The sequence below is a fragment of the Ursus americanus genome, chromosome 9 (assembly GCF_024610735.1).
Source record: "Ursus americanus isolate L20-20 chromosome 9, mUrsAme1.1.p, whole genome shotgun sequence".
In the NCBI taxonomy this organism is placed as follows: domain Eukaryota; kingdom Metazoa; phylum Chordata; class Mammalia; order Carnivora; family Ursidae; genus Ursus; species Ursus americanus.
In genome coordinates this window covers 34,470,806-34,495,253 of record NC_142135.1, presented here as the reverse complement: position 1 = coordinate 34,495,253, position 24,448 = coordinate 34,470,806, and the positions used below count along the sequence as shown (strand labels likewise).

Sequence of the window (24,448 nt, the reverse complement as noted above, 5' to 3'; positions counted from 1 at the left end):
CTATGCTGCCTCCCTCATCCAGCTGACTGGGCTTGCATATATATCCAGGTGAGTGGAAACCATAACAATTTCTAGAAGAATACAGAAGAGGGATGCTTCTCATAAATGTTCTTTTATGTCAACATAATGAAGGCTGCATTGGGGTGTAAAGGAGTTTGGCTAGCACGAAGATATGGAGATGTAGCAAAAAAACACAAAAATGAAAACAAACAAAACATCCAGCCAACCAACCAACTGCACAAAAAAATCTAAACCTACTATTCATGTGTTTGAAAACTATGGCAGAGATAAGCGAATGATCTGTGCTGCAGTAGGGTGATTGGATAGGGGCATCTCTTTTCTCTAGTAGCACCTTTTCACTCATCTTTCAGGTAATGTGTTGGCACTGTGGTTGCAAAGACAATAATAAAAGTACATTAGAAGAAAAACTGTGGAAGCAAGGCTACAAGCTTCGGAGGGGTGGTGGTTAAAGGATGGTCCAGGGAGGCCTGGATGCCACTCTCCCACTGCACAGTGCAGGCCCGTGCCCAGTTTGCTCCCCTCTGTGTCAGCACCTGAAGTCCCTCATCAGAGTGGAGGTTTGTCCCTGTTCTTTGAGAGGATGCTTCCTGTAAATCCAAGATGATTTCTGTCTGTTCCTGGGTCCAGTTTCACCCTCCACTCATGGTGCTCCTTTCCCTCATTCATGCCCAAGGTGAAGTGGGCTTGGGGGTGGTCAGGTCCAGGCAGAGTTGCATGTGTTGGCAGGTGCATAGCAGAACCATGATCATTATGGCCTTCTGTTTGATTGTCATCACCCGTTTGTGTCTGATGCACTGTCATTGCCACTCATGCTATTCATCTTTAACCGTCACCTGCCTATAGCAAATTTGCCACCTTCTCCCGGAGAACATGTCATTTCAGTTTCTTTGCTTGTGCTAGTCTCTAGCTCTGCACTTAGTCCCAGTTGCGTCTGTGTAAGTCTCACCAGTGGTTGGTCATATTTCTAGGTTCCTCGAGACAAGAGGCTGCTGTCTGTAAGCAAAGCAAGTGACAGCCAAGAAGAGCAGGATAAAAGGTATGGTGTCATGTAAAGGAATATGCCTGGCTCCCCAAATAACTCTTTTTTTGTGTTTTTGAAAACAGCAGTATTAAGCTATAATTTTTGTTCTTGAGAGGAGATGGGATCAAGAAGTTTAGCCTCTACTGTCTGTCTTTTAGAGTCTGGACCAAAACTGGATCTCTCTGTATGGAGAGCAAATTGCATATTTTGGTTGTGCATCCAAAGTGTCATCAGCAGGCTCTTTCAAGAAGGCTGAAAATCCTTGGTTAGAGGTGAAATGCTGGCAAGATAGCCTGTTGCTGGGGTGAACTTTTCTGATCAGTCCCATGGCTGGATAACTGTAATCAAGCCCTTGAGGGGGAGAGGAAGGAGGCTAGACTGTTTCTCACCCCAGGAGGCAGCTGGTAGAGAGCCATGAGTAGTAGCAGACACCATGAGGGACAGGGGCAAGAAAGATGTTAGGAGATCATTATGTGACACCCCTTTCCTGCAATCCTGAATTAAGTACCAACTGAAAAACAAGGTACAGACAGATTGAAATTAAAAAAAAATCAGTTTTATTTCTGATTAAGCCAACAGAGAATGAGATTTTTGAAACCACGGTTTACAACATGTCAGTCCTGATTTAGATACGTCTGCTCACCTAATCTCAGGCAGGACTCCAGGCCTCTCTGAAGGGACAGGCCACTGTGGTATGGCAGCAGTGACTAGAGTCCTCTCTTTGGCTGGGATGATCCAGACCTAAAGAGGGAACCAGAGGGATTGAACCACCTTACTTAGCTACTTCTCCCAAACCCATCAATCAAATCTGTCTCTTTTCTGCAGAGGAATGGGGAGAAGCCACAGTGTTTTCCTATTGGTGATTCTTTCATATGGAAATATGAAGCCAGGAGAAATGAAATCCCCTGCTAGCACATACATCAGAATCTTACCTGGCCTTGAGAGGAGCTGCATATGACAGTATGATCTTGTTATATGACTAGCAGTGGGAGTCACCACACCAACCAGCAGCCCTGGGCTGTGCATCACCTCCAGAGTACACCCACAGCAAAGATTAAGGCTGTCTGCATCTGATTTGCAGTTTCAAAGGGATCTTTTGATGCAGTGATGACAGGGAGAAAGAGGCTGACAATCTTCAGGTCCTGTGACTTCCCCTCCATTTAGCCAGCATTGATTAAGCTAAGCAGTTGCTGTCTGCTAATCGTATACCAGTGATCATAGAAGGGTCAGGGGAAAACATGTTTAAGATGTGTGCTCTGTCTGTATCATAATGGACAAAAGAGACCATTTTTTTTGTTGTTGTTGTTAAAGCATCTTTTAGGACAACATGAAAGAGTGACAGCCCCTCATCATATTTTAATGGTTATTTTTGTGATTTCGGTGGAGCACCTTCAAAAACACTGGCAGTGAGGTGTAGATAAAACCACCTTGTATAGACTAATTTTGACTTAGACTTCTGGTTGAACGTAATTAGAAGGATATCACTTATCTGCAATGTATTCGTGAATTTAGGTGCCATGTGCTAGCATGGTATCATTACAACTGTCTGTATTTAGAAGTTGGTACTTGGAAAAATAACTGAAAATCTCAATGTCATGATCGAGTTTTTTAAAAAAGTATATTTAATGCACCATTCTTAGCATTGCATTTTTTCTGATGTTACAATATTCAGTTCAATTTTAAATTCCATTGCAGGTGAGTCAGTAGCTTCCAGTAATTCTTACTTTGTTCTAAACATCCATTTTTTGGATGTCTTCCTGAGGTTCTCTAGCTTCTAAAACTACTGCTGTTCTGCAGAGGCAGGTACACATTATAGGATGATGCTGTGTCTAATATTCCCTCATCATATGGTAATGATGCTTCGACTAGGTTTATACAACTCTGTAGTACACTTATGTTTGTTTATAAAAATGCCCCAAATATTTTGACTTGTGTTTCTTGTTTAGAATGCATGTGTTTTGCATGAATTAAAGAATTAGTAACTTTGGCCTGAAATGGACTCTAACTGTAGAGGAGTTGGTTAACTTTGAGTATTTTGGCAAAGGCAGTAAGTCTGTGCCTGTGCAAAGTCCAGAGGAGTGGAAACTGGACACTTCTTTGTTAGCTAATCGATGTAGCCCAGCCCCCTTACATCCAACCTACAGGGCATTATCCACAAGTATTAATTGGTAATCCTCCACAAAAGAGTCTGGGATAAAATTAGTTTGGGAAATTCTGGGTTATAATTAAACAGGTGAAGGAATGCCTGGGGGCCTTTACTGTGTTCATAATGTTTGTGGCTCACACAGGCTAGTTTTGTTATGGCAATTTTTAAAAAAAATACTGATTTTATCACGGACTCCTTTCTTTGAGGAACATCTATTAACATTCCATGCAATGTTCTAAACAATGGAGTTTAGGAAATGCTGACATAAATGGGTGGTCTGGGTTTGGCATTATCTAGCTAACTGGACTCAAGATTAAACATAATTTCTAAATTTTCACTGTGTCTTATATACGGAGTCACTGTATTGCTATGACCATGAAAGCAGGTTATTACTTAAAGCAGCATGTTTGTAGACTTGCAATTTTATTCTTTAAAGGATTTCTTTCTAGAGTGATTTCTCAGATTTGTGACAGACTCCAAGAAGTTTAAGTATTTTTCTGTTGGCTTTATTCATGTGAAGCCATTCTTTCCTTCATTCACTTTGAGGTTTTGTCTGAGAAATCAAAGCTAAAAATACATAGTCCTGCTTGAGAGTTAGGCAAGCTCAGAGGAGTTAGGAGAGCTTAATTCTGGGAGGAACCAATTTTATTCAAATATTTCTTTCTCTAGGAGAGATGCCAGTTAGCCCCAGAAAGATCATGCTAGTTTAAAAGGGGAAAAAAACCAAAAAAACCAAAAACCCAAAACAGCAGACACTGGGGACAGGGCTCCATGCAAAATACGTATTTCTTTTTGTCCGTACCATTCAGAATAATCCATAAATGAGAGGTGACCCCCAATTTAACTGACCACAGGGGCTTTGCTAGTAAAATCATTGTGCTATTAACCATCCTTTTCCATTGACTAATTTGTCTTTGCTTCTGCTCTCTCCCAGAATTCTGTGGTAGAAATGGAAAGTATTTTATCCCAGCCTGGTGAGAATTAATTTTCCAGACCCTCTCCTTTCTCTTTGTACCAGCCAGGAGGTCTGAGATCTGAGAGATCTTGTTTTACATAAGCCCAGTTACACCACTCCCTCAAGCCCCAGAAGTAATTCAGTGCTAAGGATATCAATGAGCTCATGTTTCTCAGTTTGGTGAAAATATTTTAATGATAAATTCTCATTGCCTTTTTTTTCTTGCAAGGAGTTTAGCCCACAGAACAGTAAAATATTCTTCCCACTGCCCCCCTTCAAATTACTGTCTCACCCCCAGCTTTTTCAAAAAGCTGTTTTATAATTTTTTCCTTTGAAAGTTTTCAAACATATCCAGGAGTAAAGAGGACAGTATAATGAACCCCCAAATACCCGTCCAGTTCTCCAGGTTCAGCAGTGGTAACTTTTTGTTACACCCGCTTAATCTCTACCTTTTCTCTCTTTCCCTTCTTTTTTTTATTGCAGTGATCTTTAAAATAAGTTCCTGACACCATGTCTTTTCATCTCTAACTACTTCTCATTTGTATCGATAAATAAAAAGGATGTTTTATTACATAATCTCAAAATCCTTATCACACCTGACTAAATGAACAATGCTTCCTTAATATCACCTAACTCTCAGTCCATATTCAATTGCCTCAGAGATCCTATTGTCTCATAACTGCCTCTTTGGTTTTCCAGATCAGAATCCAAACAAGACACTTATCTACTCATCTATTTGGTTGTTATGTCTTTCAAATCTTTTAATCTAGAACAAGCTTCCCACCCTCCTTTCTTTTTTTCATGCCTCTAATTTACTGAAGAAACCAGGTCAGTAAGATGTGCTTCATTTCTGTTTGTATGATTGTTTCCTTTTGATGTTGTTTAAGTCATTCTTCCAGCCTCCTGTATTTCCTGAGAGCTGGGAGTTAGATATGAAGGTTTGCTAAATTTAGGGTCAACTTTTTTTTGCTTCTAATTGTACTTTTTAGGTGGGCTGATTGCATGGTACTGGGAAACACGTGTCCTACTTCTGGTGATGCAAAGATCCACTGCATTCCCTTGTAAAGTTCACCATCAACTTTTCCCCTGATGGCGTTAATATCCACTGATAATTGCTTGCATCAGTTATTTTATTAGGAGTTGCAAAATGGTGATTTTTCTAATTCTGCTATGTTGTGTGTGTGTGTGGGGGTTTCAACATGCAGAAACTGTCTTGGCACCAGTGAAGCCCAGAGTACTTTGAGTGGAGGAGAAAACCGAGTGCAGGTCCTAAAGACTGTTCCAGTGAACCTTTCCCTAAATCAAGACCACCTGGAGAATTCGAAACGGGAACAGTACAGCACAAACATCTCCGAGAGCCCAGCCATCATCCCCGTATCAGGAATCACAGTGGTGAAAGCTGAAGATTTCACACCTGTTTTCATGGCCCCACCTGTGCACTATCCCCGGGGAGACGGTGAGGAGCAACGTGTGGTTATCTTTGAACAGACTCAGTATGGTGTGCCCTCCATGGCCAGCCACAGCACCTACCTCAAGGATGACCAGCGCAGCACCCCGGACAGCACTTATAGCGAGAGCTTCAAGGATGGAACCACAGAGGTGAGTCCCTGGCTCTGTCATCTGCAGCCAGGACCTAAACCCAGAAACCCCGGCTAATTTTGTTTCTGTTTGCTTCTTAAGTGAGATAAATTAATTTGTGAGCTTGGGGTTTAAAAAAATATGTCTGTATCTTTATAAAAAGGTTTTAATAAATCTTTGGTCTATGTGTATGGAGGAATATTTCTATTTTTCTTGACTCCTGGGTGCCTGGATGACTTAGTTAAACATCCAACTTGTGATTTTGATTCAGGTCATGATCTCAGGGTTATGAGATTGAGCCCCATGTCAGGCTCCACGCTGGACGTGGAACCTGCGAAAGATTCTCTCTCTCCTCCCTCTGCCTCTACCCTCCACCCTGCTTGCATGCTCTCTCTCTCTCAAAAAATAAAATAAAAATTTTTCTTGATCCTTAAATGACATTTCTTTGTTTGTTTTAGTTTCAGTCTTAAAATTAAATATTTATGAGGAATGAAGAGATGCTTGTGTGGAAACTTCCTACTTTGTAAAATTTTCACTTTGACCTGTTCTAGTTTGTAACCTTTCAAATGGTAGCTAAAGATGTTGCGTGTGCATTTTTTGAAACAACGTAACTCTTTAAGACATAGTCTAAATACTCAAAAGAATTTGTATTATCAATAATCAGCTGTTATATGTATATACATTTTAAACTTTACGGGTAGAGATCACGTATTCTTTTCATGTGCCTGTAGAACTTATATAAACAAGGTTCTCGGATTGCTTGTTTTATTTATTTTTTAATTTTTAAATTTTTTAAAGATTTATTTATTTACTTTAAAGAGGGAGGAGAGGGATGGAGGGAGAGAGAGAATCTCAAGCAGATTCCATGCTCACTGGATCACACGACCCTGAGATCATGACCTCAGCTGAAACGAAGAGTTGGGCACTTAACCAACTGAGCCACCCAGGCGCCCCCTGCCTGTTTGTTTTAAATTCACAAGTTTTAAGTGAAATTTGAGTATTTCGGTAATTGTATACAACATCAGAATCAATAGAAATTCCCCTCACCCTAGAAGTTTCCTTGAGCCCCCTGCGTTTGAAACCTCCTGTCTTGCTCTGGGCCAGCACTAATCTGCCTTCTGTCTATAGTTTCACTTTTTCTTTCACTTTCTGAGATTCTGTTTTGTTGCTTCTATTAAAAGACTGTTTTATTTACTTGCTAAATAGTATTCCATGGTAAGCATATATCACAATTTGTTGATCTGTTCACCAATTAATGGACAGATTTGGTTTGGGCTCTTTTGAATAGTGCTGCTGTGAACGTTCACGTGTATGCTTTCACGTGGACACGTGCTTTCGTTTCCTGGGTAAATACCTAGGCCTGGAATTGCCGGGTCATGTGGTAAATGTGTGTGTAACTTTATAAGATACTGCCGTACAGTGTTTCAAGGTGGCCGTGCCTTTTTCCTTCCCATCAGCAGTATATGAGGGTTTCTCTTTTCCTCATCCTTTCCCAAGCTTGGGGCTGTCAGGCTCTTTTAACAGGAGCTATTTTAGTGGATATGGGATGGTGTCTCATTGTGGTTTGAATTTGCTTTTCTCCGATGTGTAGTGATGTTGAACATTATTTCATGTGTCATAATTGGCCATTCTTACAACTTTTGTGAAATGTCTGTTGAAATATTTTGCCCAATTTTAAAATTGGGTTATCTGTCTTCCTTCAGTTAAGTTGTTAAGAGTTTCTTAAATAATGTGAAGCCAGTTACATGTTGTACAGTCTGGCAGCCTTCTTGGTTTTTAAACTATGTCTTTTAAAGAGCATCAGTATTTAATCTTGATGAGGTACACTTAATTAATTTTTTCTTTTACAGTTGATGCTTTTTATGTACTGTTTAAGAAGTCTTGGTCCAACCCAATGTCACAAAGATTTTCTCTTGCTTTTTTTCCCCAGGCTTTTAATAGTTTTACCTCTTACATATAGGTTTATGATCCGTCTTGAGCTAACTTTTGTAATGGCGTAAGGAAAAGGTCGAGGTCCTTTTTCTTTTTTTGGGGGAGGGGTCATATCTATATCCAGTTGTTCCAGCACCACTTGTTAGAAACACAGTCTTGTTTGCATTTAGTTGCCTTGGGATCTTTGTAGAACTGGCATAATCATGGGTTAGTTCTCCAATTTTTGACCCAGAATATTTAATGCATTTTTTTAATTGGTTCAGGTCAGCTTCTTTGACATTTAGGAGCAGTGCTTCTGTATTTGAGATGATAGTCATTGGCTTCCCATTTTTCAGTCCACCCAGGACAATAAAAGACAATGGCAAAAGGCAAAACTCATGGTTTCTGATTTCCTAAAGAGGAGTTGTGTGCTGGCAGCGTGGCAAATACTTGCAGCCTGTTGCCCGCTTAGTTGCCATTGGGACAGCATGCAGCTACCTGAGGTTGAGATTGCATCCCAAATAACAATATTTAAAAAATAATAAACATTTTGTGACCTTACTTACCATAGGCTGGGCATCATTCCAAGTGAGATATACTCATTTCATCCTCACAAAAACCCTATGAGGTATGTACTATTTCTGTCATCTCTATTTTCCAAATGAGGAAACTGAGGCACAGAGAGCCTACTGATGCCCATGGTCATACTGCAGTAAGTGGCAGAGGTGGGACTCATCACAAGCACTCAGGCTCCAGGACCAGTATCCTTCCCCATCGCCTCTACACTCTCAAAGAAGACTGTGCAGGGTCTTCTAGTCCTCAGTAGTTCATTGCTAAACACAGTGAGTGACTCACCCAAACATTTTTTAAAAAACTGAGTGTCCTTTATCAATGTCATTAGATGTTTCTTATCTTTCAGATGGGGAGAAGAGGAAAGGGACTGGCTGTCTGCAGTGTTGGCGGAGAGTTAGGCAGACAAGCTGCTCTGGTGGCCCTTCCTCTCCTGGTCATAGCCATTCCTGAGTTCCTGCTCTGTTCTCTGAAATCAGGGAAAAGCAGAGTGAGACAAGATGAATTCCCTGCCCTTCAGAGGCTACCTTATTTCTTGAGTTCTGGTAGCTTTATAATCAAACTTTTAATGTCCTTATAATAAAAATATTGTCTTAAACTTAGCTTCCTTAGCTTCCTGAGCCATATTGCTTGAAATGGTTAATAGTTTAGTTGGAGCGCTTCTGTAGGAAAAGCAAATTACTCCACATGGGAATGTCAGATGCATGCTTTTTCACTTAAAGTTTGCCACTGATGTTTTTCTCACCAGGTGTGGAAATAGTCCATTAGTCACAGAAGATCCCATGGATGTGGCCCAATGTCAACAGAACCATCATGCTGTTTGGGGGATGTGTTATCAGTTGTGTTTGTGTTGTAGATAAGGAGGCTTGTGAAAAGAAAGTATTGTATTTTGGGTTTTATTTGGAAATAGATGAGAAAATAACTTACCAGAAACTCAATGTGAAGACTGTTCCCACTAAATTTGGTTTAGCTGCCCTCCTAGACTTGGAAATCAGTGTTTATGTTGGCTATTGTATTTAAATCTGACATAAATTAAACAGAATGATCTTTAGTCATGGCATCGCTAACTGGTTAAGATTAGGTGAGCTCAGAGTAATTTCACCAAGTAAATTTCACTAAGAAAAATTTGTCTAAATCCAGTACTTCTTTTAGGCAAACTATTAAAATGCCTAAGATTCTTGTTGTATTAGCAAATTTCATTTTTAAAAAAAAATTATTTATTTGAGAGAGAGAGAGAGCACAAACGAGTGGAGGGCCAGAGGGAGAGAGAGAGAGATAGGGGGAGAGAAGCAGACTCCGTGCTGAGCACAGAGACGCAGACCCCGATCCCGCAACCCAAGACCATGACCTGAGCCAAAATCAAGAGTTGTACACCCAAACGACTGAGCTATCCAGGTGCCCCAGCAAATTTTATTTTTTTATCAGAGATTGATTCTTCTGTATGTGTGTGTAGGTGGGTATCAGAGAAGGGAGCAGTTTGGCTCAACTCAGGCTGGGATTTTTTTAAGACAGTGGTAGCATTAAAGAGTTCTTTAATGGATTGATTTTAGCTAATTTGATTTACATTTTATTCTCCAGCCCCTTTATAATAACATTTGGTAAATATTTACTTCTACTGGTGTTAGATGCTGTGCTAGATGTGGGATGAAGGAAGGATGCTTTGACTTTTGTCCTCTAGAAGCTTACTCTCTGTCTATATTTGTGAAGAGAAATAATGATAGTTGCCATTTATTTTGTGGTACTGTGTGTCAGCCACTGTGGCTTACGTATTTTTTTTCTAGTCCTTACTATAATTCCAAAAAGGTGTTATTGTTTCCATTTTACTGATGAAAAGATAGCTTCAGAGAGGTTAAGAAACTTGCCAAAGATCACACAGCTAATAAGCAAAGGAATATAACTGATAAATATAAATCTGGGAGGTACTACCACCTAGGATGTTTTTAGGAAAATGTAAAACTTAAGACATGGAAGGAAGAGGTTTTATAGAAAACTTATATAGTTGTAATAAGAATTAAAGTGGAAGGAAGAATTTTCTTATTCTGTACTATAATTTTGTGTCAGTTAACAGTAGTCCACCTAGCTGTATGAATGAAGGACCACCAAGATCTCAGTGATTTAATACGTTAAAAGTTTATTTCTTGTTAATAATAATCCTGATACATGTCTGCAGACCTCTTTTCTTATTAATATCTCAGGAATCCAGATTCCCTCCGTTTTATGACATTACCACCTCTATATGTGGCTTCTGGGTTACCCCTGCTGGGGAACTGAGATCTTAAGATTACAGACTAACTTGTAAATAATTTGACCTGGAAGTGACCTGTATCACTCTTGCTCATATTTCATTGGCTTGAACTAGTCACATGGTCTTAACTAACTGCAAGAGGGCTGAGAAGTTTAGTCCTGCCATATACTCAGGAATGAGAACTATATATGGGCAAGCACCAGATATTTCTATCAAGTATTTTGTGATTTAACCCCTGGTATATTATTTGTCAAATTAACATAGTTTGCAGAGAATCCTGAAATGAAAGCAAAGGATGATTATTTGTCATGCTCAAGAGATATATGGTGGTTTGTCTATTGATTTTATATTCATCTGTAGACTGATACTGGAAGTTATCCTGAGTTTAAGCCCTGTCCAGCATGATTAACTTTTAACTGGGAGTTCATTTCCTCCCACGTATTCAAATAATAAAAACTTAATGAGAAAGATATGGTGTATTACACACACACACACACACACACGCACGCACGCACATACACACACACAAATGGAATAATAAGCAGTCATTAAAAAAAAGGATGCGATCTTGTCATTTGCAACAACATGGATGGACCTAGGGGGTATTATACTAAGTGAAATAAATCAGAGAAAGACAAATACCATATGATTTCATTCATATATGCTATCTAAAAAACAATACAAATGAATAAACAAAAAGCAGAATCAGACCTATAAATACAGAGAACAAACTGTTGGTTGCCAGAGTGAAGAAGGGTAGGGGAATAGGCAAAATGAGTGAAGGGGAGTGGGAGATACAGGCTTCCAGTTATGAATGAGTAAATAATGGGGACAAAAGGCATAGCAGAAGGAATGTCAGCGTTACTGTAAAAGTGTTGTATGGTGAGAGATGGTAGCTACACTTCTAGTGAGCACAGCATAACATATAGAGAAGTTGACTATGTTATGCACCTGAAATTAATGTAACATTGTGTGTCAACTATACTCAGATTAAAAAAATTTTAAAGAATAAAAATCTTAAAAATGTTGAATCAAGTACTAAATTGGAATATAACTTCAGTTGTGATTAATGCACCTGATTTTACTATGTTTATTTTAAACATATGATATAATGTATATGGTACCATCAGGCTTTTATCATTTTATTACATCAGTTTGTTTTTGCATCAAGTAAAGTTTTGGAAAATCCTTAGCATATACATTTTATACTTGAGGAAGATTGAGATTTCTCTATGTGTGGTGAAATTTGGTGAAATTGGATGACCCATTATTCAGATTCATATCTTCCCACCTCATGAATAAAATGGCTATGGAAACCCCACATCTGTTAAAGCTGGTACTTTGCAGCACCATTTGATAGTTTGATCACTCTTCCCTCTTAAAAATGCTCTTGGATTCTTGTCTACAGCTTCAGTTATCATGTATCCTAAAGACTTTCCAATTTTTTTCTCCAGCTCTGTTCTCTCCTCTTTGCTCCAAACCTTTATATCCAACTGCATATGACTCTCCACCTATCCCAGATCTGATTTACAATCTTTCCTTGTGTTCTCCACCTTAGTGGGTATCACTATCCTCGTTTTTTGATATTTTACTCTCCCCTCATCATCCATTATCAGTTCTATCAGTATTACTTTCTGAATATCTCTCAAATCCATCCATTTGTCTCCATTCTGCTTCCACCATGCTGGCCCAATCTGTCATCATCTCTGTCCTATAGTACTGCCTGCTTTTGTACACTCTACCAGGGATGGTGTTTTTGACATGCTTATCTGATAATGTCACAACCCCCCCCCCTTAAATCCCATTGCTTTAAGGATTAAAATCTAAATCTTTAACACATATACCACCTCATCTTGTACCTCTTTCTCCCTTGTGCTCTCTGCCATGGGCTCCATTCAGTTTTGTGAACCTGATATACTTCCTCCAGCCTCAGGACCTTTGTGCACACTGCTCCATGTTCCAGAACTGTGCTGTATAATGCCATAGCTGCTAGCCACATGTGGCAATTAGAATTAAATAAAATCAAGAATTTAGTTTCTCAGTCCCACTAACTACCATTGTAAGTGCTCAGTGTGACTAGTGGCTACCTTATTGGACAATGAAGATACAGAACACTTCCATTTTTACACAAAATTCTATTGGACAACACTGTTCTAGAATATTCTTCGCCACCTCCCACACCCTCCTGTGTGACTTTCTCAAGGAAGCCCTCCCCGTCCTCCCTTCAGTTCCTAGTAGAGTCGATTTTCTTTGTATCTAAGTCTCCCAGCCAAAGACTACCATGAACACATCTGTAATCAGGATGACATTTATTTAGCCTGCTTCAGCAGGGGACCCTTAGGGACAACTCAGTAAGACAGAGTTGGGAGGAGCTCTTCATAGTGTTTGGGCTTATACTGGATAAGTGTAAGGAGGGATTCCAGAAGTGACAGCCAGCTCTGGACTGGGTACAAGAAGACGGTGAGGCAGCCTGGAAACTGGGTAACCATTGTTCAGAAGATGAGATAAGCAAAGCAAGACTGAGGATGCCTTTGTCAGGAAAGCAGTGGTCCCTCAGAAGGAAGACATGTTACTCACTTCGTGGCTGTGTTACTGTCTTCTGAGCTTCTGTTGGCAACGTTCCTATGGGCATTGTCTGTGTGCCACTGGAAGTAGTAGTAGTAGTCAGTGGGACTGATTTTTATTTTCTCAGTTGTGCTGTGCTCTCCTAGGACTCTGTTGCTCTTCTCCAGAGTGCTTGCACACAGTTTGTAACTTTTTGAATGAATGACTTTTTAAGGAATGTGTTTCTTCTCCTGGACCAGAAGCTTCATGAGAGCAGAGAACTCTTCTCTTTTGGTTCAATTTGGTACCCATAGCACCTAGCATGCTGCCTGATACAAAGTAGATGCTCAGTCTTTATTGGAAGAGTGGATGAATGAATAAATGAATGATAAGACCTAAAGAAATTGGTGGCTGATCAAAGACATGGAATCAGAAAATATCTGATTTTCTGACAGCTGAAGAATCATTTGTCTTTTTACAGTAGATTCTTAGCAGATGTCTCTTTCCTCCCACCCAAGAAAAACATTAGAATTCAATATTCAAAATTTAAATATAACAGTCTAATATTGCCTGATATCTCAAGTCCTTTCAGGGTAGTCATTAAACTATATGTTACCATACCTTCTTTACTATCATTTTTCTCAGTCCAAATGAAGAAATGTATGGATGCATTATATCAGATCACAGTAAGGTATAGTGATGTTGGCTGTCTGCCTGCCTTTGGGCATCCTACAAATTATATTAAAAGGTTTCCAAACAGTTGGTGACTGTAACTGGAATGACCCTATAATCCCAGTACTAAATCATGTAAGGCCAGATGACCCATTAATGTGATCAGGTCTCATAAAGGATTGTGGTGTTTCCTGGGTGGAATAACCTCTTTTTTTTTTTTTTTTTTTTTAATTATAAAGACAATGTAAGAGAATTCAGGATACAATTTTAACCTTGAAAAAAGTAATATCCACATTGCTAACATGTCTACTATTTTTATTTTTTCAAGTTCTTGTCCATATGTACTCAGTTATTAGAGTAGGGTTCTTTATTTTAGTCAGCATATAGTTGACAGTCTTTTGAATCTGAGCAGTTGTGGTGTATCACACCTTCTCACATCACCTGGGGATTAGAACCATTGACTTTATCAATCCACTGTGTTGTAGTAGGCTAGCCTATCCTTAGGCTTCAGAGTTCTGTGGCATGGATGGTAGATTGACTGAGCACCACGTTTACTAGTACTGGTTCACCCTGTGTTGTTACTACTGGTCACTGCATATTCCTTCAAAGAAGACCTTGGAAGTGCATCTCCTCTATCTCTTCCTTGAATGCCCTTTTCATCATGCTACCTTCCTACTCCAAAATTTCCTAATTCTTAACTATACTAAGTGTAAATACCTTTTCACAGATCAGCCCTGTCCAATAGAACTTTCTGCAACGATGGAAATTTTCCTTCATTTTCTCCAATGTAGTAGCTACTAGCCACATATGGCAACCTAGTACTTAAAACTGTGGCTGCTTGCCGTCTGGAACTAAATGTTTGACCTAGATTTTTAAGTCCTTTCTTCATAATCAAATCAAGCCTATGTCCTTGGTCCAATGTATGCACCACATTTGTACCTATCATTTTGTCTTGGATCATGTTGGTCCTCTCTCTGCTGGATTACTTTTTCTTAATTCTTTCAATTAATGCAGCTTCTCTGTAGCTCCCAGGGATTAGAGCAATCTCCACAATTTCCATGAAATCTTCCTGTAATCTTGCTGACCTTCCTTTCCTGATAATGCCCATTTTGTGCTTCTCCAGCTACTGGGTCACCTGAATGAGTGAATGAATGAACGAATGAGTGAGTGAATGAATGATTCTAAATAGACTTTCACGTCTAGTCATTTGCTGTATTTTACTTCCATTTGTTGTTGCTTATGTGACTTTACCCGTCTTCTTGACTAGATTTTCTATCTTTTGAGGCCAAGACAGTGTTCTGTATATTTTCTGTATTTCTCTTGGCACCAATCAGTTGGTGGAGCCCCAGAAAATTCCCATTGAATGCTTTGTTGATTGATTGATTGATTGATTGATCGTTTGATGGCTTTCCTCCTGAGAGGCAGGAAAGTTGTTTCTTTGAAAGTGATACTACAAAAGATCACAGTGGGGGGACCGGGTATGTGTGGTCAGTCAAGTGCTTTTTCATTCTGTTATATTCACTTTAGGATCAAGAGTTGAGGCTTTTGTGCATCTGCTTTTGAAAGGGTTTTAAAATATAACAAAGTGCATCCTACTTGCACTAAATAACAAATGGAGATCTCTGGATCCAAGCCTCCTTGTGTGTAATACTAGGACTTAGAGCTTCCCTCCAAAACCTACTCTTACAATATTGTGATAATGATGATCTTAGAGAAGGGTACTGAATATGGTCAAGTGATTACTATATAATAGAATTTAATACACACATACAGAGCTCACTATGTACCAGGTACTGTACTTAGTACTTCATATCTATTAACACATTTATGCCTCTAATCTCGAATCACTGTAAATGAGCATTTTACAGATGGAGAAAATATGGCCCTTGCCTCAGTTTATACAGGTAGCAGGTAAAAGAGTCAGAAATTGACGCTAGACAGTCTTCCTAACCACAATACTGCCCTATGCTGTGTATGCTATGTGGTCTCTTGGTAATCAGTGTTCCATTAACTCAGAATTTGTGACTTTTGGACTGAGCATTGGAGATAATAGAAAATGGAAGAGATGTCTTATGTGTTTGAAGAAACATGTTCCAGTACCTGCAGACACTTTCGGGACACCTGCAGACATGTGAATATGGACATATGAATAATATGCAAAGCACAAATGCCTTTTCTGTTGAGTGTAATTCTCAGTGTGCAGGTGATATGCAAGTTCTGTGCACAAATGGTAACTGTTTTCATTGTAGTTGAAAACACAATACTAAAAAATGTATTATCTTCCTTTCTGAAGTAAGGATAAAACAGTTTGGGCACATTTGTTACTTTTTTCCCCTTTTTTGCATGATGACTTACCTATTTGTTTTAATTTTGATGACTTTTAAATTTTGCAGAAATTCCGGAGTGCTTCAGTTGGGGCTGAGGAGTACATGTATGACCAGACATCAAGGTAGGCTACCAGGAGGTGCCTCTAGAAACTAATGAACTAATATCACTTTAAATGTACCCCAAGTTATGCTTTTGAACCTTTAAAAGAAAATTATTTTCTCTATACAATGACTTCTAAATTACTGTTTCCAATCTTGACCTGTATTCTGAGGTCTGTACCCTTTTTCTGTCCTTCTGTTGGTTAGATAGATATCCCTTCTTAGGTGGTTCTCTGAATCTCAGACACATGGGCCTCCAACACAGCATGTGAAAAAATGGAACTCTTTGCCTTTCTTTTTCTCTTTTTTCCTTTCTCCACTTCTTTCACATCTGTTCTGCTTTTATTTCCTATTGTGGCTAATGATGTAAGCATCCTCCAGCTACCCACTCTGCAGGTGTAAAGATCTGCCTGACTTTTTGCTATACTTTCATCATGCTTGCCAAGTGCTGAACCTTCCTATTTTACCTGTCCTGTCCCTTGCGACTTACTCTTGGTCATGTTCTGAACTGTTGTGATATAACTGATCTTCCTGCCAACACTTTCTTTTCCCTTCTGTTCCACTGTACACATATTTAGCTGCCAGCTATCGTACCCTGTGTTGCCTTCCATGTACAAGCAATATGAGAGGTATGAGAATAAGATAGAACCTCTCCTTGCAAGAGGCCCATAGACTTTTGGAGGGGAAATGTAGTGATGGACAGTTGTAATACAGTTTGCTAAATGATGAGTCAGTCCTGCTACAGAGGTACTTAAACAGAAAGCTGAGAGGACCTATAGGTCTCTGTGTGGTGGGGGTTGGGAGGGTGGAGGAGGGGCACTAAGCTTGCAGGAAGAGACATTTGAGCCACATGTTGTAGGACTGTGAGCAGGAGTTTTCCAGGGAAAGAAGGAAGATTAAGAACATTCTAGATAGAGGAGCCAGGGGTTCAAAGACCTTGATCATGCTCATGCCTGTAGACAGGAGAGAATGGCAAGAAATGAATTGATCTCTCTCATTTCACAAAATTTATCGGACCATTTCAGACAGGATTAAACACAAATTACTCATGAAGATCGTCAGGGCCCTCTATGTGCTGGTCCCTTTTTACCTTAAACCTTGTGTCCCACTGCATTTCTTGCTACTTTGCTTTTACATGTGTAGCCCTCTTCTGTTCTCTCTGTTTCACCTGAAGTCCTCCTGATCCTTCAGGATCTTCCTCCAACCTCAGGCTCCCCAGTCATCCTCCCCAGATCATCCGAGTCAGAATTTCTGTGTGTCATGTTTGTGAGGGGGAGGGTTAAGGTGGGGAATATAGAATTCCAAATCACCTTCTAAAATGTGGAAATACATATATAATAAGCATGCTATAAACCCAAATCACCGTGTAATCAGCTATCAGGCTGGTGAAAAGAGCTTTGACCTGCCAGTCACAACCTGCCTTCTCTTCCTGCTGCTGTCATTGCCCACTGGAGTGAGCGAGTTTCTCAGCCTCTCCTCACCTGTGAAATGAGGAAGATGGTTTTACTTCCTGTGTTATGGATAGACTTGGGGGAGCATGTACTCCCCGAAATTATATTCGGAACCATTTCTGTTCACATGTGCTTTTTTCTGGGGAGAGGGTTCACAGCTTTTCATGTTTTTTTTTACGCAGTCTGTGCCCTAGACAGGTTGCAAGCTGCTGATCTAGGTGATTCCTAATATTCTGTCCAGGTCTCAAATTTTATGATTCAGTGGCTGTATTGAAATTGCTTTTTCCAGGCAAAATGACAGTGAAATTGCTTCTGTCTTGAATGATTTATTTCCCACCCTGTTCTAAGATACATATTCTGGAATTTGCTTAGTTTATCAGCTTACACGTAAGGTTTTTATCATGGAAAGAGGAATACTATTATGCCCTTCCAATTTCTTTCTCCTTATGAAAGTTACAAAAAAATTAAACATTGCAGAAATATTTAACATAGAAAATAAGAGTCTCCCATAATCTTGTAAGTAGACCATTTTAAGAGGTGAACTTTGAGGCATTTTTAGACCCAGCCTTTCAAAGACTATAAAATTAAAGAGCTAAGAAAATAGATAGGCCCAGTGAAGAGTTTCTGATGATTAAAAAAGTGCACAAAGCATTGGTTATTGGATTATTACTAGGAGACATCCTGCAGTGTAGCAGAAATAAATATTTCTGAAAGAACAAAAAAGACCATGGTTCATACTTGTTGTTTATTTTAAATAATTGATACATTCTTCAAAGTTGGGAAAATCAAGTGTTTTTGTTTTGTAAATTAAATAATATTTTTAAAATATTAGGGAAATTGTGTAGAGCAGGGATTTGCAAACTTTCTGTGCAGTGGGTTAGATAGTGAATGTTTTAGATTTGGCACACTATATGTCACAGCTACTAAACCCTGCTGTTGTAGTGTGAAGGTAACTGTAAACAAGACCTAAATGAATGAGCATAGCTGTGTTCCAATAAAACTTTATTTATAATAATAGGCAGGGAGCTGGATTTGGCCAATGGGTCAAACTTTGCAGACTCCTTATTTGGAGCAGTAGTGAGACCCTTTCATGAATTCTTTTGTGGTCTTAAAAACAGAAAACAAAAAAACAATCTGTTATGGAACTAGATTCTCAATAATGAATGTCTGAGTTTTAGATTTTCACATTTTGAAATGTTTTAAAGTGCGTTATAGCTATTTGCAACATCTTGGTGTTATAAAAAGAGGGTTAAGTATAGGTATGAATTGAACAAAAGCTTTCACACATTTGGCTTACTGCTAGCATGAAAGTGGCAAATTCTATCACTTCTTAAGCCTCAGGCATTACTGATTGCCCTCCAAGACCTAACAGGTTCTCCTGGCATAGCCTTGCATAATTGGACAGGCACCTCATGGACTTTCTCCCCTTCTAAACCATCTGGTTTATGAGCCACTATTAGAAATGTTGTGTACATTGTATTAGCAGTGACCTTTGGTCCGGTCGCATCTCTTTTGCCATATGCTGTGTTTTGTCTCTGAAGTAGAGTAAATATTGGTTAATATTCATACAAAATGCTATAAATGTGAAATTGATTAGGAAGGCAGAAATGTCCAAGCGAGTAAATCTGACCACTGTTTGTTTTCTGTTCACAGTGGCACATTTCAGTACACCCTGGAAGCCACCAAATCTCTGCGTCAGAAGCAGGGGGAGGGCCCCATGACCTACCTCAACAAGGGACAGTTCTATGCCATAACGCTGAGTGAGACTGGAGACAACAAATGCTTCCGACACCCAATCAGCAAAGTCCGGGTATGAGCTTCATTTCTCAAATAAAGTGCAGAGGGATCACATGAAGGGAATTGCTGCCTCGCAGTCTTGTGGAAGGGTGTGGAAAAAATTCCAAAATAAATAATTCTAGAACAAATGTCAGAGAGTTGGAGCAGGAGAACTTACTGGCTTACAGTTTATCATTTTAATCAGTAACCAATAAATGCCAGGGAGGGGACATGGTTGGGACATGCTTTCTGACTGTATCCAAGGAATTTTCCCAGCTTCCTTCATTGCCTTTGTGCTACCTAGTTGTTATTCTTGTTTTCAATCAATTGATCTTAATTTTTCAAGCAAGTAGCTGTAAGTCAGACCTTATTTGTGGGCAGGAAAAGAGCCACTGCTGTCTTCTGTATGGGAAGATATGATTTATTCTGTGTCCCTGGGTCCTTTGCAACTTGGTTAAAAAAGCCTTCTGCAGCCCAGTGCTTGCTTACTCAGGAGTCAAGTGAGGCATGATATGATCCCTACCAGGAGTGACTTGGTGGAATTTTTACCTTTATGAGTGTTAATTCTGTTTGTGGGAAATGGAACTGTGCTGGAAGCCTCCCAGCTTCTGGCATTCTTGCTGCTGCCAAGAAGGGAGGAAACTGGTAATCCTTCTCTACTGAGAAGGAAAATCATAGCAGAGCTCTCTGAAAAGAGGTTGAAGGGCTTTCCTGCCCTATTGTAGAATGATTTATTTTACATGCTCTGTGCACAGTGCCCACCCCACCTTATTTTGTCTGTAGCTACTGCCTCCTGAGCTCTTCAGCACATTGAGAAGAATGCCGTGCTGTGTGTAGAGTGTAGTGAGTTTATCCCCATTCCAGACTTCCCTGCAAAGGTAACAGATGAGGTAGAAGAGAAAGAAGAGTATTTGGTCACCTGCTGGCCAGCTCGTCTGTTGCTAGCTCTAGGTAAAACAATTTCAGTGGTGATGTCTGAGACAGCAGGGTTTTCTGGCTTTGTTTCAGTGAGAAGGATAAGGAAGGATTGCTGCTCATTTCTCAGTCCAGCGGTTCTTCCTCCCTCCAAGTCTGTCCCAGTCCCTGATCAGAGCTGTAGGAGGCAGGGCAGTTGAGAGTGATAGGAAGATGTGGAGCTCATGTCCCACGCAAGGCTGAGCCCATTGCAGGTGGAAAGGTACCTGGTGTGTTGTGTGCCTGCCAGGGGAATTGGTGTGTTACTACCCTGTGGTCAAGGCTGTGGCAGAGGGATGCCTTCCTCCTCCTCCTCATCTTATTGGTGGAGGGATATAATATAATAACCATAATAGTAATAACAATAATAACAATGACAGAGAGATGCCATAATAATAACAACAACAAGAGACACAAAATAACAAGTAATATTTATTGGGTATGTCTTCTCTGTGCCAGGCACTATGCTAAGTGCCATATATCTAGCAATTCGTTTGAAACCAACACACCCTATGAAATAGGCACTATTTTTATAATATTGTAGATGAGGAAACTTGGCCTTTTAGAGGCTAGTAACTGGTCAAGGTTACACAGCTAAAATGTGAGGGAACCAGGATATATCCCAGGCAGTCAGATTCCTGGATTTATTCTCTTAACCACTAAGGTACACTGTGTTGAGTCACATGGAGGGCTAAAAGCCAGAGGCATTTTAGCCTGGGATCTCCCTCTGGATATACATGCTAGACTTCACACCCCTGCACCCTCACATGTGGATGCCTGGTAAGAAGACTCTGGATAAACTTACTTTTTAAAAAACAGTCTTGTAAATTATAAGGAACTGTATAACTCATATACACCCTCTTAACAGCACCATTATCAGCACCCTGAAAAGATGGTGGATGGTTTGCATTTTAAAGCCATGACAGTAGTTTTGAGTATAGAGACTTTTCCAAGAATTCTGCTTCATTGAAATCATGTAAATAATTTATTTATATATATATATTTTATATATTTTTATTATATATATTATATATTATATATTTTATATATATATTTATATATTTTTTTATTTTTATATATTTTTTATATATTTTTATATATTTTTATATATTTTTATATATTTTTTTATTTTTATATATTTATATATATATATTTTATTTTTATATATATATTTATATATATAAAATATATATATATTTTATTTTATTTTTATATATTTTTTATATATTTTTATATATTTTTTATTTTTATATATATTTATATATATAATATATATATAAAATATATATATACACACACACATATATATATATATATATATATATATATATATATATATATAATAATTTTATTATTGGAAGTTTTCTTTTCATATGTTTCATTCTGGCCAAAATGAGCCCTCCTCTCTTAAGGACTTCAATCTAATACACTTGGAGAGTTAGAACGGTGTCTCTCAGAGGGGATCTTTCTTATTCCTCAGCTCTGGGAGAGCAAGCAATGTGGAGGAAAGAGGGATGCACTTGGAACTTACCCGCATTGATTTTGGAGAATAGCATTTCATTCTGAGTTGAAGCATGTACGCTTGGTAATAGCATTTTCAAACTGCCTTTCTGTTTATCACTGAAGACATAAATTTACAGACTCAGAATATTCTATTACTTAGGCTAAGGTAGTCATTTGCTAGAAAAAAAAATTACCTGTTATTTTTATTTTGGAACAGAAAGAAATAAACACCAGGAGACCATGGAGTGAACTTTTACATATACAGTAGTCCCCGCCCCCTTATGTGCGGGGAATACATTCTAGGACCCCCCCCCCCCCCGCCCCGCCCCGTGAATGCCTGAAACCATGGATGGTACCGAGCCGTATATATGCTATGGTTTTTCCTCTACATACATCTCTATGATAAAGTTTAACTTCTACATTAGCACAGTAAGAGATTAACAACAACAATAGTAAAATGGAACAGTTGTAACAGTTATAAAAGTTATGTGACTGTGGTATCTCGGCCTCTAAATATCTTATTGTACTGTACTCACCCTCCTTCTTGTGATGATTTGAGATGATAAAATACCTATGTGGTGAGATGAAGCGACATGAATGACGTGGGCATTGTGACCATAAGTTAGTCTGCTGCTGACCTTTGGGTGATAGATCAGAAGGCACTCATCTGCTTCTAGGTTATGGTTGACCAAATGTGGGTAACTGAAACCATGGGTAAGGGGGACACCTGTAAGTGGCAAAGTTTGAGGGAGCAGGAGAGAGAAGAATGAAGAGCTTGGAGCTCATAATTCCACCAGCCCAGAAGTGGTTCCTCTTCTTGTCATTTCTCCATGTACCTTTGAGGTTCATGCTGCCTGTGAATTCAAATAATATGGATATATATTTCTAAACTAGTGTTCCTATCAGATACCTGCTTTCTTATGTAACAAATGTTCACACATACTTTGGGAAGAAGCCAGATTTTGAATGGACAGTACAACTGCAAGCGTGTATATGGAATCTATAATTGGTCAGGCACCAGGGCTACTGTCCTTGTCGTCTTTGAGTTTGAAGTCAATGGGGAGACATTGCCATCGACTGGATAATCGTAAATAATTAGTAAATGATTACAAGCGTGTAAAATGCTACAAAGGAGAAGTTATTAAGGAATGAGAGTCAATGAGATGTTCTGGAATAGTAAGAAAATGTCTAAGAAATATTTTGGTTTTGGAATAAGAAGGAGAGAGCCAGTATCTCTGATACTGCAGTTAAAGGGATTTTGGGTGGTTTGTTTGTGTTGGTAACTTCTCCATCTCGTAAGTGACAGTCAATTAATGTTTATTTAGTTTAATGTGGGTTTTTATAATTTAGAACCAAAATGGGTTTGGGATTCTTATTTCTATAAGATATAATTAGTTTCTCAAGCAAGTACATCCAAATTGTCTTGAAATAAATAAAATAGTTGACCATGTCTCTTTTGGTGTGTGAGATATCTGTAGCTTACATCTGTGTTCCTCAGTATGAACTCATCTTGTAGTATTTCTCTCATTACCTTAGTATTTCTCTCATTACTCCAGTATTTCACCCTGAGGCATTTAATTAGGCTAGAAGCAGATGCTTGCTTCTTTACAAATGGCGCCAAATTCAACATTTAAGAATACAAAATTTAAAAAATGTGTTTGTTTTCAGTACAAAAAAAAAGATTTTTTGGTATTTCCACTCACCTCACAAAACAATAAACATGCTATTAATTGGTTAATTTGGTTGTTTATGACTCACAGTAAAAATGATGTGGGGGGCGCCTGGGTGGCTCAGTCAGTTAAACGTCTGACTCTTGATCTCAGCACAGTCTTGATCTCAGGGTCATGAGTTCAAGTCCCGTATTAGGCTCCATGCTGGGTGTGGAGCCTACTTAAAAAAAAAAAAGTGATGTAGGATTCTTTTTTCTGTGTACTGTTCTCTTTCCCCAAGCATTTTTTAAGTAGGCCCGTTTTTAAACAAAAACTGTACAGCTGTAGAACTGCCGGAAGTGGAGGCTGTGAAGCCACAGAGACACCAAACAGAAAGTAAGATGTATGGTTCTCCCCTCTGCAGAGTGTGGTAATGGTGGTCTTCAGTGAAGACAAAAACCGAGACGAACAGCTGAAATACTGGAAGTACTGGCACTCCCGGCAGCATACGGCAAAGCAGAGGGTCCTTGACATTGGTAAGTTGACCTTGGCCTTCCTGTGAGGTCTTCGGTAAATTGACATGTTGTCATGATGCCAAGGAGAGCTCAGCACACAACTCACAGCGAGGACCCACATAGCTCTTGGGAAGATGTGCCAGGCACTAGTCTGGACGCTTTTCCTTTGTTAGTACATTTAGTACAAATAGGCGGAGACAGCAAAATCAGGCTAAGCTGAGTGCAAAGCACTGTTTGTTCTATGGAAGCCAGCTGTGACTCATAGAATAATAGTGATACATTTGGATTTGCAAGGACTATGCCAGTTTCTAAAACGTGTTTCCATGCCCTCCTGTGTTTGGGCCTAACGGCCAGTCCGGCAGACCAGATGAACTCCTATCTCCCTGTGACATGAGTAACCCCAGGATCATTTGGCTCTAAGGCACTTGTGAGGGTCGCCAAAATGGAAAGTGGCTCTCTGGTTCCCTTCTGCTCCACACATGCCTGCTGTTGATAGTACTAGGTGGTCTAG

The 24,448-nt window shown here is 39.3% G+C and overlaps 1 protein-coding gene across 3 annotated transcripts in view; it reads left to right on the top strand.

Moving 5' to 3' along the window:
* Positions 1-24,448, top strand: part of GRHL2 (grainyhead like transcription factor 2) — a 164,137-nt gene that overhangs the window by 48,709 nt on the left and 90,980 nt on the right. For all 3 annotated transcript variants that reach the window (XM_087864683.1, XM_045805842.2, XM_045805841.2), the window contains exons 3-7: positions 990-1,057; positions 5,349-5,742; positions 16,057-16,112; positions 19,194-19,350; positions 23,847-23,958. In XM_087864683.1, the coding sequence (XP_087720809.1) occupies positions 990-1,057; positions 5,349-5,742; positions 16,057-16,112; positions 19,194-19,350; positions 23,847-23,958 (787 nt within the window). The remainder of the gene's footprint in view (positions 1-989; positions 1,058-5,348; positions 5,743-16,056; positions 16,113-19,193; positions 19,351-23,846; positions 23,959-24,448) is intronic.